Source organism: Camelus bactrianus, chromosome 1 (assembly GCF_048773025.1).
Source record: "Camelus bactrianus isolate YW-2024 breed Bactrian camel chromosome 1, ASM4877302v1, whole genome shotgun sequence".
In the NCBI taxonomy this organism is placed as follows: Eukaryota; Metazoa; Chordata; class Mammalia; order Artiodactyla; family Camelidae; genus Camelus; species Camelus bactrianus.
The window spans coordinates 10,486,630-10,502,585 of NC_133539.1; the positions used below are offsets into that span (position 1 = coordinate 10,486,630).

Here is a 15,956-nt window from a genome sequence, read left to right on the forward strand (position 1 = left end):
CATTTCACAGATGAGGATATTGAGGCTTAAAGAGTTTACATATAAACCTGTGCAAGAGGACAGAGCTAGGGAGGAGGGAGCTGGGGCTAGAATGCAGGCATTCTGACGCCAGCCAGGCTGACCAAGGCTGCCCCTTATGGCCCTGGAATCGGTGGACAGGGAGCCACGTTCCGTATTTAAAGGGCTTCTCTCTAGCCTCCCCAGCCTGGCCAAGGCAAGCAGGGACACTGGGGAGGCTGTGGCCTCGTGAGTGACATGGGAATGGCCCTTTTGAACTGGGAGAGGGTCCGGAGGCTTGCCTCCGTTGCTGTGTTGGAGTCTGGGGAGAAATCAGTGACCCGGTCCTGTCTATATTTAAACCTTTGATATTTTGTTCATCATGGATTTCTGCATCAATTTTGATTTAAAAAAAATTGCATTAAAATTTCATTGATAACTGAGTTTATAGTGTCTCCTTAAATTTTATATCCAAGAAACTGCTTCACTGGCCTCACCCTAGTCCTGGCCCTGCTTACTTCTCAATGCCTTATTTCCTTTTAAGACCCAAGTAGCAAAAAGCAGGTCTAATCTATTTTATTTTACTTTGGGAGATTAGTTTAATTCATCAGTGTATTTTTTCTGACTGTGCCCTGTTGACTAGGTTAGGATGATAATTTAATTAATGAATTTGAACCAAAATGTAATTATGATTTAAAATTTGAATATTAATGAAGCCTCCCTCCCTCCCTTCCTTCCCTCCTTCCTTTCTCATTTAGCAAGTATTTCTGTTGAGACAGATTCCTGAACACAGACTGAAACTTGCTCTAGGCACCACACCCAAGTCTAGATGACCACAAGCACTATTTTGAGGAATAATGGCTGTGTGAGCACCAAGCAGAAAGGCGCTTACTGAGTGTTGGTTGGACAGAGGTGTGATGGCTGAGGCTGGCCTGGGCTCGTGGGCAGGGAGAAGCCCCAGCGTCCTGCCGGAGCCCCTTGGGTGCCTGGGTTGTCTTCACCTCCGTGTGCTGAGGGTGACTCAGGCAGTGATGTCATTCAGCCAGCCTGGTGTTTATGCCCCTCGCCACAAACCGGTTGACACTGTTTGGAGCTGTCCTGAGCTGACGCCCCACTGGGATAGAATGACATCCAGTCAGCTTGTGGCCATTGTGGCCCCAACAGCTGAAATGCTGTGGCTTCTGAAGAACCCATTGTCCGCTAGTCAATTGGCAGGAGGAGGAAGATCCTGGTGCCCTGCCCCCTCTACCTCGGAGAAGCAGTTTGGCCCCACAGTAGCAATGGTGGCGGCAGGGCTCTGAGAGCCAGCTTGGAAGGACGGAGCCCTGCATGGGACTCCTTAGGAGAAGCCCCTCAAAAGCCATCGCTGGGCTCAAGCGAGTGCCAGGAGGAGCTGTGATTTTAGAAAGCAGCTTTGCTCAGTCTAGATGGGTTTTTACTTGGCATCATCCAATGCCATCATGGGCCCTATTGATGAATTACAAGAGGAGATGGAGTGCACACCACTGCTCTCTGAAAGCAGCCATTAGCATAATCATCACATCAATAGTGTATTTCTAGCCAATGGAAAAAACTAGGAGCGGCCACGGAAAAAAGAGCCACACTTGGAATAGGCACTGTGCTAACACTTGACACGCGCTGCCTCCTTTAACCCCCAGGGAGGGGCTCCTATTATTAGATCTTACAGACGAAGGGACCAAAGCACTCAGAGGTCAAGTAGCCTAGCCAAGGTCAGGCGGCCAGAGAGTAACTTGACGGTGAGGCCCAACCAAAGGGATTTTACAGGAAGGGACGAACAGCAGGGCAGAAAGGAGCTGGGAGAGGAGATTGGTATTTGATTGAGCTGGAAAACAGCGCAGGTTCCAGGGGTGGAGGATGTGAAGGGATGAAGGGCCCTCCCCCATCTCTGTCCTTCTCATGGGTGCGGTCCCCACACCAGCCAGCTTCAGCACACAGCTCCCTCAGACACTCCCCCGCGGTGGTTTATGTTCCAGGCTGACACCTCTCCCTTTCTTTGAGTTCCTGTGGGTCTGTGTGAATCTAAATACAAACGGCGTCTTCTGATGCTCTCACAGCCCCTAGGACCGTGGATTCTACAGTCATGAGAGAATTCAGAAGTTGTCTATTAAATGAGATTCTGTGATGTCCAGTTCTATTTATTTATTTTTTTTTTGCACTGGTGATGAGCACAGTGAGAAAGTTGTTGGTTTTGCCTCCTGCCCGTGACTGTCCCTGATAAAGCAAAAGGCTGTGAGCAGCCAGGACTCCAGAAGCAAGCAAACGAAACAAAACCATCACAATCACAACAAAATACTCCCTTTGACTGGTAAGCTAGGTAGAGAAAAGTGATCAAATCATCTTCAAAAGTTGACTGATTTTATATCAGCTCCACTCTAGTTTTGAAGATTTGAATTTAAGGACACCTAGTGATCGCTACCTTAAAAGCTTTTGTTTTGGTTTTTGTTTTTTGCCTAAATTCTAGTAGTGACGGCAGGACCAGGGACACCTAATGTCTTGAAGGTGTGGGCTGAGTGAGGTCTGCCTTCTGCCCCAATTGTCATCCCTGACATCTCATTACCGTCCTTCCTGATAGAAGCCACCAAGATGAGCCCAAACACCCACCGCTGACCTCAGGGCATTTTAACTCAAGAAAGAGGCCGAATTAGCTGGAGTGTCCACCCGCTGTGTTCAGGATATGCTGAATCCCAGCTTCACGTCGGTTAGACTTGCTCTAGGAGTGTCAATCACAGCCAGAACCCTGAATGAGAGGGGAGGAGGGAGTGACCACCTTGAGAGTGGAGGACCAGGAAGGAAATCTAGGGAGGGCTGTCCTTCCCCCACACGAAGCCTCATTCCTTTCAGAGTCTGGTTTTACAACTTTCCTTAACCGGCCTCGGCTTCCTTGTCTCTACTTTTTCATGCTTTTGTATTCTCATCTGTAAAACGAGGTAATAAACTGTTACAAAATGAAGTCATGTAAAATGCCTAGAACACTGCTTAGTGCCTGATAGATGCACACTAGTTCTTGTCGATGCGGGATCATTTTTATTCCTACAGGGGCTGTTCCAGCATCTCCACTATGAGCTCTTCCTCTTCCCAGCTGCCTGCCCCCAGGTGAGGTGGCTTTTCTCTCTCTTGCTCTCCCCACAGATGTGTTCTCATCTGACCTCATTATTTCAGAGTCTCCAGATTGTATGACTTTGGCATTCTCTAAGGAGTTACCGATGTTAACTTAGAAGCTTCTGGGACACAACAGCCCTTCCGGATCCCAGTGCTGGGGCCTCCGGCGAGCTTCCTCCTCCCCCATTGCCTACCTCTGGCTGGTGCAGCACGTGCAGGGCCCCCGTCAGGGTGCGTGTCCTCTGTCCTGGGATTTGACGGCAGCCAGCCTCTTGGAGAACCATTCACATCCACGAAAATCACTGAACAAAAAGGTGCCTACACTATTGAGAAAATCAGGTCAGAGTCCATCAGCATCAGAACACTGAGGGTCTACATGGAAACACTGAAAGACAGCCTCAAAGACCCTGCCTCCCCCTCTACCCAGCTGCCCTTGCCCATCAGCTGTCCGTTCCCTTGCCGTCTGAATGTTGCTTTCCTAAACCTTAGTGACTAACATGTAATCATCGGAGGATCTCTCAAAGGGTTTGCTTTGCCTCCACTGCTCCCTGTCACCAATCTGGGCCTCCCTCGGGGCTTGGGGTCCAGGCTGCCGGAGAAAGTTCGGGTGACTGAGTTGTAGGCTGGTCACCTGGCAGGGCATTGGCCCTGAGTCTGCCTCTTTCGATGCCACTCGCAGGGACAGACCGAGGGTTGAGCAGAGAGGCTGGAAAAAGCCAGAGGCCAGAGGTTTTCCAGAGGGCAGAAAGGACGTGTTCACCTCCTGCTAGGATTCCTGTTTCCAGAAGATTCCAGTTCCACTAGAACAAACCGAGGGAGCAGCTTTTGCCTCCCCAAAGCAGGTCCTGGATCCTGGCATCGCTGCCTCCGACTACCTGTATGGCCTCAGGCGTGTCTCCTGATCTTCCTGGGCCATAGTTGCCTTATTCAGTAGGGAAGAGGGTGGACAGATAACCTCTAAAGTCTCTTGCGCCATTGGCATTGATCTGGCACTTGTGACCTGCATGCTCTGTCCTTCGTGGTCATTGAGAGAGGCTGAGTGGCAAAGAGAAATTACTCTCTGCCCTCAATCCCTGCATTCCCCCCACCCCTCACCCCCAGGGCATCAAGCAGCCTGTAGTGTTTAAGGCCTGGTTGTCCTGAGCTCAGAGCCTGAGATCGGGCCTGTCAATAATAGCCAGAAGCAACTTTTTCTAATGGAGGCGCAGTTTCCACACGAGCAGAAGGAATTTGATTTAACTTCTGATCAGGCATTTCAGCTTTTATGCTGGGCTTTGTTAAAAAGGATAGGACAGGATGGCTTGAAGAAGTCATTTGCAACATCCCCATAAATAAAGAGGCTAATTTATGTCTTGAGGATTAACTTGCTACTGTTTTCACACTGTATTTGGTAGAAGAAGCTGGACCTTGCTTGAAAACAGTATTTTCCTACAATGAAAATCTGCTTGATGAAAGTGAATCTGTGTTTTAGAAAACATGACATGTTTCAGTCTGTTGCTTCTTGAGCCTACTTCAGTGAAGGTGCTATTCTTCTGACTGAATATTTATGAGAGGGGAGAGGCAGTGAGCTAGCGAGAAAATGCCTTCTGGAGGAAATGCACTTCCCCAAGAGATGTGCTGTGTGCCATGATGAGAAAACTAACCATCACCGTGTTTTTGGCAAGTTCATAAAGCATCCTTGTGTGGCAGAAAGAAAAGTCCTTCTTCTGGGTGGCTTCCTTTATGGCCTAAGAGGTCTAGCTAGCAGGCTGAAGCTCTGAGTATTGATCACCAACTTGGACCCATCCTCGCCTGCATACCTGGGCAGTCAGCAAAGACTAGATGGGCTGCCCTGAACTAGATGGACAGCACTGTTGTTAATAATCTGAAATCCGGTAAAATGAAATACTTCCCACGCTTGGGGTGGAGACCCTTCCTGGATGGGTATACTTACCTTCCGCATTGTGTATTTCACAAGGCTGTATTTTCATACCTGGTATAGTCAGTTTCCCTTAGAGAAGAACTCCTGTAAATAGGCCATCGCTGCAGGCTAGGGAAATCCCACAGTGCATTTAATCTTCTGTATACTGACTGCTCACCTGGCCTCCAGCACATATAACAACATAATTTCTCAGGGCCTTGTGTATTTTCCCCTTAGGTTCTGTTCACTCTCGTCCCTGGGACCGCAAGTTGGTGGTTGGCTGGATGCAGGGACCATTTTTTGGCATCAAGCAGCGTGTTCCTTCTCATCTTGTTTCTGAAGTGTGGTGTACCTTTCTCAAGGACCCTGCCTTACAGCCTTTCTGCTTCCCCTACCCCTTCTAAAACCAGCTTAAATGTGTTCCTTCTGCAAAAAGTCTGCCTGCAGATTTCAAAAAGCAACTCATTGCTCTACAATATACATGTCTGTGCTTAAACACTGTGCCTGCAGAATACACTGCCTTCCCATAGATATATGTTGAGAGGTCTAACTTTGCATTTTGAGCTCCATATATGGTTACCTTTTACCTGTTTTATTCTACAGGACTTCTGAATGCCCACTGATGCTATTTTTGAGATGTACATTTCTTATAAGGAGCGGGTCTGCTGATTTTGCTTGGCACCTTGGCCAATAAGATAGGCAGATAACTTAAGTATTTTAATGATACCCAGAATATCCCTGCATATCCTTGTGAAATTCATTCAAAATCTTTAGCAGTTCTGGAGAGCAGGATAGGGTGTGATTTTCTCAGTTAAATAAAAAACCACCTCTTGCATTACCTTTCCTATAAGGCACCGGTACTTGCTCCGATATGTAAGTAGAGACAGGAGGGAGACCACCCACTCCTTTTCTGCCCTGTAGCTTTCTGCTTCTTTTAGAGATGGTTTTCCAGATGATGATGGCATTTAAGTGATGGAGCTGGGACTATGAAAGGACTTGCTTTCTTTCTTTTCATATTTTTTAAAGATTTTCTTCTTTTTTTTGTTAATGGATGTACTGGGGATTGAACCTAGGACCTCGTGCATGCTAAGCATGCATTCTACCAGTGAGCTATAACTCCCACCCCCAGGACTTATTTCTAGTATCTTATAAATATTTTTCTCAGGAGGACCTGATTTGGTTTTGATTTAGTTGTTCATTTTCTTTCTGTCCATCATCAAGATGTCCAGATGCAAGGTAAGCAAAGACAGCTATTAAATAAACAGAAGGCTGCAATTCACATTTAGCTATAATAGAAGCCTGTGACTTTTCTGACAGCAGAGTTGAGAAAAGAATAAGAAATTCTTCCCAGAAATGGGTTGGTGTATAGAGCTACTTTCTCTCACGTCATCTCCTGCCCCTCCCCTTGAGTACACTTAGCCAGGATGGTAGGGAAGGCAACCCCCGTCCTGCCAGCCCTCTTTCCCTCCAACCCCTTTTGTGTTCCCAAAGTGAATACTCGTCTTCCCAACATGGGTACATGCTTCAGATTAACCAATGAGGATAAAATTCAGTCACCTCATTTGGGTTTTCTTTAATTTCCCACAGATTAAAGGGACGCTATTTCTCCCCTAAGATCCTCCGACCTTTAAATGTGGATTTTATTAATAATGTCGAATGTTTAAATGTTGCATGTGAGCAAGTACCCATTCCAAATTCTTTGTAACATCGCCAATTAGACAGTAGAGTTTTCTTCACTTGTTAGAATAAAATGATGTCCCAGGTACTTCATTTCCTAGGAGACAACTCCAACATGATTTAAATGACAGGGGGAAGCTCTTAGCTGGGAGATATTGTTTAAGCTTCTGTCCACTAAGACAGAAAAGATAGATTTCTGAGAAAGATGATGAGATATAAAATAATTTTATCTTAACTGTATTTGTTAAACTATTTTTTCCCCCAGAGGTCAAAGTTGTAGTGTAAAAAGACCCATCCCCAAGCTGGGCTAAGAACTAATTCCTGGAATTCCTCCCTCCCTCTCACCCACTGGCTCACTCGCATCTGATGCCGAACTTGACCTACAGTTGACTTCATTGGATTAGTTTACAAATCAAGAAGTCAAGTTTGTAATTTTTGAACCCTCATCGTTTAATTATTACCCATCATCCTGAGGTTCTGGATTCACCAGGGCACCAGGACATTTTTATTAACAAACAAATCAGACGAAAAACGTAAGGTCTTTAAATGTTTATTTTGTTGATTCTTCACAGCGCAACCAAAGTTAGAGAGAGGAAAAAAAATAAAAGCCAGTTAAATTCGGCTACTACCAGCAACCAAAAACCTCAGACACGAAATTCAAAGCAAGCTGATGAAAGATTATAAAAATATCTTGGATGAAGTAATTTGTTAACGTCTGTAACAAATCAAGACCGGTCATCTGTGTAGTTCTTCAGTCGCAAAGCGGCTGGAAGATCTGCCCCACGCGCTGGTCAAAGACCCCGCACGCGAAGGGACAGCGCAGAAAACGCCATCCTGAGGTGGCCACCGCAGCGGGGACCCTCCGAGCTGCCTGCGGTGTGGGGCTCCCGGTCCCCCTCCACGTCTCTTGATGAGACACAACGTTAATTAGAGGTCTTGCTTTCCGACAAGAGGTCAACCGGGAGCGCATTGCTACCTATTTTAGTACAGCGGGAACCCGGTCTGCGGGAAAGGTGGTTGGTTTTAAGCAAGCTCCAACGTTGGTTACGCTACCTTTGGGGGTGGGGTGGGGGTGCAAAATGGCGAATCTCGAGTTCTAAACTGTCCTTCTAAGAAGACCCCAGGATTTAAGAGCGAATAACGTCCGCAACAAAACACCCGGTTATGCGATTCTCAAAAACTGCACTCTAATAGTGGGGGTACAAAATCGGACTTTACAACCCAGCACACCCATCGACCCAGGAGTTGTCATTCCCCCTCCCGCGGCACTGCGATGCCAATCGTCCAGCCGCTGAGGGTCGTTTCGTCTGCTACGCTCGACACCGTCTGTACCGAATAACTGATCTTTTTCGGCTTCCTGAGGTCCGGCAGCCTCCTCTAACAGGGCTTGGCTGCTGGGAACCAGGACGCCTGTGACCTCTGGCTGGGCAGAAGGAAACACTCCCACCCCTACCCCACGCCCTCTGAGAGCAGCCCGTTGGTCCTCTAGCTGGGTAGATGTCCCCTCAGTAAGCAGTCGTGCTCGAGGCTGGCCTGCCGCCGCACCTCGTGCGAGCACGGCACCCCAAAATCCACACCACCCCTGCGAAGCGCACGGCTCCAGGAACCGGGAGAGACAGGCGCTGGGTGACAGTGGCAGTGAGAGCGCGCGCTTGCTGCCCAAAGCAGCTGGAATCGATTCAGAACCCCAAACAGCCCCCACGCGCCGTCGAACATCTGCTAGGGTCACTTTAACTTCCCCGGGGTGGGGGCGGGGAAGGGGGCGCCCAACAGTCCCTTTATCTGGGGGAGAAGTTTCGAAATGCCCTCCTTGCTCGGCGGCTCGGGGCGCGCAGAAGCTGGGCGGCGGGAAGCCGGGGGAAGGTCGCGTCCCGGGCCCGGGCCAGCCCTCACTTGGAGAACTGCGCCTGCACCGCGGCCAGGCCCAGGCCTGCCGGGACGAGGTGCGGGAACTTGCAGACGGCGCAGGTGCAGAGGCCGGGGCTGCTCGCGCCGCCGCCCGGGCCGCCGCCGGGGAGCGCGAACTGGCCGCACGGCGGCTCATCGAGCGCCAGTGACAGGTACTTGGCCGGGCGCAGCGCGTCGGGCGGCCCCACGGCGCCGGGCGCCAGCAGCACAGAGCCGGGCGCGGCAGCAAGCAGGGGCAGGCCGGCCAGCAGCAGGCGCGGCGCAGCGGGCCCAGCGCCCTCGCCGAGCGCGCGGCGCAGCTCCTGCAGCGAGCTGCCTAGTAGCAGGATGTAGTTGCGGGCGAGCAGAAGCGTGGCGATCTTGGAGAGCTTGCGGCCGGGCGCGCCCTGGCAGTGCGCCGCGGAATAGGGCAGGATGACCTCGCGCAGCGCGTCCATGGCCAGGTTCAGATCCTGCATGCGCTTCCGCTCGCGGCTGTTGATCTTGCGCCGCAGCTGCTGTTGCTGCTCTTCTTTGGCGTCCGCCCGGGAGCCTCCGCCCGCGTGCGCACCCGGCCCGGATCCTGTGCCCAGCGGCTCGGCTGGCGCCTCCGGCTTCTCGCGCGCCACCTTGGGGAGGAGGGGGGCCATCGTGGAGGAGGAGGAAGTGGAGGAGGAGGAGGAGGGCGGCTGCCGGTAGCCCACCAGCTCGTACAGGGAGGCCCCGAGCTGCACGTCTCCAGGCCGCTGTGGCCGAAGCATGGTCGTGGGGGCCGCGTTCACGCGCGCCTGGGAAACCGCATAGTACATCTGGGGGGCGGTGAGGGGCGGCCGAGGCGCCCTTCAGGAACGCCCCGGGGTGGGCCTTTCAGCAGGCCGCCCCTCCCCGCAGACCTGCGCGCGGGGAGCCGATGGCAGAGCAGCAGCCCGCGCCGGACCCCTTTAAACCCGGCTTGGGAACCTGCGGGGCCGCGGGCTGCTGGGCGCAGCCAATAGGGGCGCGAGGTTTGGCGCAGGCGCGTGCTCATTGGGCGCGGAGGTGCCGCTGGCAAGGCTCAAGGAGATTATTGTGAGCGCGCGTTGGAGTCACAGGACAGGCACCCCGGGAGGGAGGGAGGAACGCGCCTTTTCGGGTGCAGTGTGGTTGTTACTGGAGGGCTGGTGGCATTGGTGAAGCCAAAACTCCTGTGCCTACCTCCTTCTGCTCTGCCTCTTCTTTTTGGTATACATATGCATATTGGTTTGTTTTAAATTGTGTTCAATACACATAAAATTTACCATCTTAACTTTTACAAGTATGTAGTTCAGTAGTGTTAAGTGCATTCACATTGTTGTGCAACCCATCTGCAGAACTCTCATCTTGCAAAACTGAAACTCTTTACTCATTAAACAATTCCCCATCTCCCCTGCAACTCCAGGCAACCATTGATCTTCTATGAATCTGATTACCCTAGGTACTTCATGTAAGTGGAACTATACAGTGTGTATTTTTTAGCGACCTGCTTATTTTATTTAGCATAATATCTTCAGTGTTCACCCGTGCTTTAGCATGTGTCAGGATTTTGTTTCTTTTTAAGGCTGAATAATAAATAGTCCATTGTATGTATACGCCACATTTAGTTTATCCAGCTCTCTGTAGATGGACGCTTGGGTTGCCTCCACCTTTTGATCATTGTGAATAATGCTACTATGAGCATGGTTGCAACATGTTGTTTTTTTTTTTTTAACATGTGATTTCCTGTGAGGTTTTGAGAACAAAATGTCTGGGCTCAATGACCAGTAGCATCAAAATGGCTACTCCCAGCCTCTGCCTCCCCTCTTCGTCTGATTAAAAGGTCATTATGGACTAAGGAGCTTTTAGGTTGGGTTTCTTTCCTCCCCAAAAGGGAAATGTATTCATTCTGTCAGCGACTCAACTCTTATTTAAGCAAAAACTCACACAGAAACGGACCTTTTATCAGAAAACAAAACAAAACAAAACAGCAACCCATGCACACACTCGTATCTTCAGGGTGGAACTGAACTTTTCTCTTCCCCAAATAAAATAGCATTACTTGGTGGCTGTGGAAGTTTTCTACCCCAATACCAGGGCATACAACTGTGGTTTCTTATCCTTGCATAGCACAATGTCAAGGGGAAGAGGGCCTTATGGTATCTAAACCTCTACCATCCAATGTGGTAGCCACTAGCCACCTATGCCTATTAAAATTTAATTCATTAAAATAAAACCGAGTTAGAAATTTCGTTCCCCGGTTGCACTAGCATTGCTTCAAGTGCTTAGCAGTGGCTACAGTGGCCACCTCCTGGACAGCACAGAGGGCATTTCATCATCACAGAGAGTTCTGTTGGACAGTGCTGATGCTGACCGTGGTCCTCCTTGGTGTAAGAAGAGGGATGCTGTTGAAGGGCCTATCTCCATGGAGACTGATTTTAGCTCTCGGAGCCCATTGGCTGTGCTCGCTGATTTCAGGGCCGCTTTGTTCCATTTTCTTCCACCAACTTTCTCCCTGTAGGCTCACTCTGATCTTTGTTTCTGACCTTCAGCTTTGCCTGTAGCATCCCGCCCAGGCCTCAGGGTCAGCTTCAACATTACTTTCTTCCCAAAGTCTTGGTGACTTCTCATCTGCTTCCTCTCACCATGCTCGGCAGACCATTGATAGCGCTTCCCCACAGCCTAGGTTGTGTTATGTGGAGGTCATCTCTATTCAGTTGTGACTGTTCATTTCTTCATCCTCCCAAAGCTTTGCGATGAGTGTGTGTCCCAGGGGATCTGAGAACTGGTCTGAAATCTCCACTAGCTCACAGGTTCATCACTGAAATGTGCAAGCTCCCAACCATCCTTTAATCCAAGAGTTTCCCATAGGTTTCACAGAGAGGGAAGGGGCCTGATAGGACCCACCAGCAGGCTGGGGGGCTCACTTAGAGAAGAAGAGGCCTCAGCAGGAAGGACCTGAGTCCCCAAGCAGAACCATACTGGGCAGGAAGGAGAGAGACCAAGGAAATCGTCTTGAAAGTTTCAAGCAGTAAGTTTAAGATCTCACTAATCATTCCCTGTTTTGTTAAAGCATGCTGGTTTTCAAAGTATTTGATTCTTATGGGAACCCTATGAGCTGGGCATTTTTAAAATCCCTACTGTAGATGGTGAAACTGAGACTCCCAGGCGGTAGTGGATTTCTTGGGTTGACAATGTGCCTTCAGACAGGACAGGTGGAGCTGCAGCATCAGTGGCCAGCTTCCAGAATTGCCTCCATCTGGACCAGGCTTCCAGGAAGCTGAGGAGGGCGCCACGATGGGGAGGGCTGGGGACTCAGTAAAAGGAGGGAGGGGCAGCCTCGACCATGCCTGTATTGAGGAGTTGATGGGTTTCGGTCATTGCTTGGAAGAAAAGGCTCCCAGGATCCCAGCTCCATGAACCCTGAACAGCCCTTTCTGGCGAAGCTCACCCTCACCCTGAGGACCCCTCTGTCCTGTAGCTGAGGTGACAGATGGGGGTGGGCCCCAGCCACCTCACCCTCTGGCTCCCTCCTCTGCCCACGTCCTAGGGGGGGACCCTAAGGCCTTCCCCTGCCAGCAGGAAGAGGAAGTGAGTGAAAAAGATAGAAGCTCAACCTGGGACAGTGGCCTAAACAGCACCCTGCCCCTTTCCCATCCATCGTCAGGGGCGCCCCAGGAATCAGAGATGGAAATACACACACTACTCTTCCCCCACAAAGGGATGTCCCTAATGGTTCCCTTGAGCCCTTAACCTTCTCAAATCTCATCTTGGGGAAGGATTACTCCCTCCCCTGGCCAAGGACCCTGTCAGTCAGACACACTGTTCAGTATGTACTGACGGGCTCTCGGCGGAACCTCAGAAGAGAGCTCTGGGTGGCCGTGTGGGCCCAGCATGGGGACAGAATTTGGCGCTTGTTGAAGCTGGTGACTTGGATGCCCCCTCTGCTGGACTGGAGTTCCAGCGGCATGCAAAGTGTGACAGCTGGCAAGGGCCAGCAAGCCATTATAGCCCCTGGCAGGGGCCCCGTGGGCCAGCGCAAGGGGAGGCAGCTGCCGTGGCCTCCCACATTCAGGACATGCTTGGGGAACAACTTGCATCCACCATAACAACCACTCTTGTCTTTGCCTAAAGGGGTTGTGTGTGTGTGTGTTCATGACTCTTTTCATCCCAAGGAGGTGTGTGTGTCAGGCTTCCTTGTTCCTGCATAGAAACCTAAAGCATCTCCTGTCTGTCCCCCAACCCTCCCGCACCCCTTTTGCTTTGGGTCAAGAAGGTGGAACTGTTGCAGTGGCAGACAGTGGGGCCCCGAAGCCTCAGTGAGTGTGCAAGGGGGAAATGGGTGTTTTGGACACGGTGCCTTCCACCCTTCTGTCAGCACAGACAGGCTGCAAAGCCCTCTGTTGTCCCTGGAGAGACTGTCTTCTTGCAGAAAGCCAGCTAGGTGGAAAAGATTGTCTTTGCTAGGATGTGCTGTTTAAACTGGCTGGAGCTTAGACCTGTAATGAAATAGCAGAGTTCACTTTAAAGTGCTGCTTTTTTCTAAGAAGGGCAAATTCTCTGGAAAGTTTCCATTACCCAAGAGGTTTGAAATTTACACTCTCGCTCTGAGAAGGGGCCGCCATATCTGATGTTTGCCCTTAATCAGCTTCCCCCACCCCATCCAAATATAGCTCAGCCTGGAACACAGAAGACAGAGAGGAGCTGCAGGGAGAGGGGCACTGAGCTTCTTTCTGGGTAGAGGAGAGGAACGGAGAGAGAAGACAGGGAGGAGGAGGTGGGTTACCCTTGGTAAGTGTCCTTGGATGGAGCACGGCTCCTTAGCCACGTTTGGTCCCCTCTCTGTTGGGGACCATCTCAACAGAATCTAAGTCACAATTAGAAACAGTTCAGATTTAATAAAAGTTCCTGCTGGGAAAATCTGAAAGAGTACACATTTTGTTCATTTTCAAAAGGCAGTGTAAGTCAATTAAGTTGTCATGCACCAATATGATGTTTATAGTTACTTACGATGTTGCTGCAAAGCTCTGTGATTGTCACAGTGTCCTTACTCGCGGTGTGGAAGGGCAAAGGCGGTCATGCGGTGGTGTCTGTACTGGCTGAAACACTGAAGATCAAAGGTAGTAAGTGTGTTTCACAAATTTTATAAGAAGATTTATTCTCTTTTATTTTTAACAAGTGTCATGTTGACCTGATTTTAATAAAGTTGACTGCTGAAGATTATTTCCAAGATTCACTTTTGCCCTGTGCCTTCTTTTCTGTGGAAAGAATGAAAGGGAAAGAAATAAAAGAAATCAGATAACATCTGAGTATTTGAGGGGATTCTTTTTAATAACAAAATCTTGATATGGTTATTTGGGGCCATAGCTCAAGCTGATGGGTAGATCATTCTTTTTTTTTTTTTTTTTTTTTTGAACACAGTTGATGTAACAGAAATAGAACCACTTCCCTGAGTACCAGTACCAAATGCTGCAATTCTACATGTCATGTCACCTAGAGCTTTATATTGACATATTTTAATACCTCTCTCACTGGATATCTGAAAAGAACTCCTCCTTAAAAGAAACTTCAAATAATCACTGTAAGAAGCCTAGAAAAAGAGAAATACATCCTTCTGTTTTAATGACGAATGGAGAGAGTTCCTGTCCTATCAAAACTTAGAAGCCTTTGGCAGAATTTTAAGGCAAAGGAATGGAATGTAGCTCACAGCGATCCTCTGGGTAAAGGTGCTAAGAATAACTGTGAGTTAAAATACGTATATTAGCATATGCGGCTTGGTGTTGGAAGGGTTGGTTTGGGGCCGAATGAAAATATTCTGAGTCTCCCCGAAGTCAGGAGCTGAAGCCAAACGCTCCAAAGGCTTACACTGACACAATGAAAAGAGACAATTTGCTTGGAAGGCTGTGGCTAATTTATAACACAATGTCCAATGTCATGGTTAGTTTTGTTGCAAAAATTTGGCAGTTTTACCCAGAGTCTCAGGCAGCCTGAAAAGATGCAAGGGATTCTGGCTGCAGCATCTCCCGTTTGCTAGATGTTCCAAATGGTTCAAACAAGCCCTTTCATAGAGATGCAGGGCCAAGTGTGCTCAAAGGAATGAGGGAAACAAAGGTGGCTCTGAAGTCATTTCCCCGCACTGGGTCCAGCCATCCGGTTTCACTCTTTCCCCATTGAACGGGCAGAATGCAACAGGAAGAACGCGGATGAAAGGGAACAGACAGGCCGATGTGTTTGGGGAGAAAATGGACGGAGGCCGGGGCACTGAGCTGCTAAACTTTCATTCTAGGTTTTCAGAAAGGAGTGAATGATGAATTATAGAAACCTGAAAGGTAATAAAATATGGGTCACTGAAGCGCTGTGGCCAAGTTCCTAAAACACCTGCAGAGACAGAAGGTTCTGGAAGTCAGTGTGGCCCTGCGGTCACCCGGGCAGACACCCTGCCTGAGGCACAGAAGGGCACTGTTCAGAAGCTCACCTGTTGTTTTCCCGTTGGCTCGCAGTCCTTCCCCGTCTGTAAGAGCCAGCGGCTGGATCTGACTCCAGATTAGACCACCGGGGGGGAAAAAGAAAGGCAGTGTGCAGACTTCCCAGGGAGCAGCTAAGGAGACCGGAGCCGGGAGGCCGCCTCCTTCCTCTCCCGAAGGCGCTCTGACCTGGAAATATTAACTCAGTTGGTGAAGACTATCTGTGTTATACATGCAGATCTCCTCTGCTGGGCTATTCTAAGGCTTTTCTGCTCAAAGCCTCAGCCTATTTATATCTTACAAAGTAGAGTCCTGATCCCTGGATTGGGGATAAGAGCGAGACTGTGGCCTCAGTGAGACTCATTTGAGCCTCAGTTTCCTCATCTGGGGTTGTTATAAAGATGAGAAGGAAATAGCAGGAGGGTGCCTTGCCCAGAGCTTGGCACGTATTAGCTGCTTAGTAAAATGATAACAGTAGCTAAGACTGCTGAGCACCTGCTACGTGCCAGGCCCTGTGGAGAGACACTTATTTTACGGTTTTCATTCAGACTAGGGTGGTGCTCGAGGTTTGTCTGCCTTCAGTGCATGCTTCCTCTGCATCGAGGATGTGGGGTTTTCTAGCCCCTTCTGTCCCTGTGCTCGTTGAACACCATGGATGCGCCAACCAAATGGTTCTGTTTCAGAGACCCTTTCCTGGACACACTGAACCAAAATCCAGCAGCAACTTGGTAAATAAACTAAATAAATGTGACCTCAGTATAATCCTATACTGAGCGAGCTGTAGTGCAAACTTGAGCCCAGATGACTTGGGTTCGAGTCCTGGCTCCTTCTGTGACTTAGGACAAGAGATGATACCTGTCAGTGACCCAGTTTCCTCCACCTGCAAAACAAGGATGAAAGTAGAACTTATCTCAAAGACT

General features: G+C 49.5%; 1 protein-coding gene across 1 annotated transcript; it reads right to left on the reverse strand.

Annotated features, from left to right (window-relative positions):
• Positions 1-7,228: 7,228 nt before the first annotated feature.
• On the reverse strand, positions 7,229-9,506 carry OLIG1 (oligodendrocyte transcription factor 1). The gene has a single exon (XM_010956572.3). It carries the CDS (start codon positions 9,388-9,390, stop codon positions 8,584-8,586), a length of 807 nt encoding a protein of 268 aa, XP_010954874.1. The 5' UTR covers positions 9,391-9,506; the 3' UTR covers positions 7,229-8,583.
• Between the last annotated feature and the right edge of the window lie 6,450 nt (positions 9,507-15,956).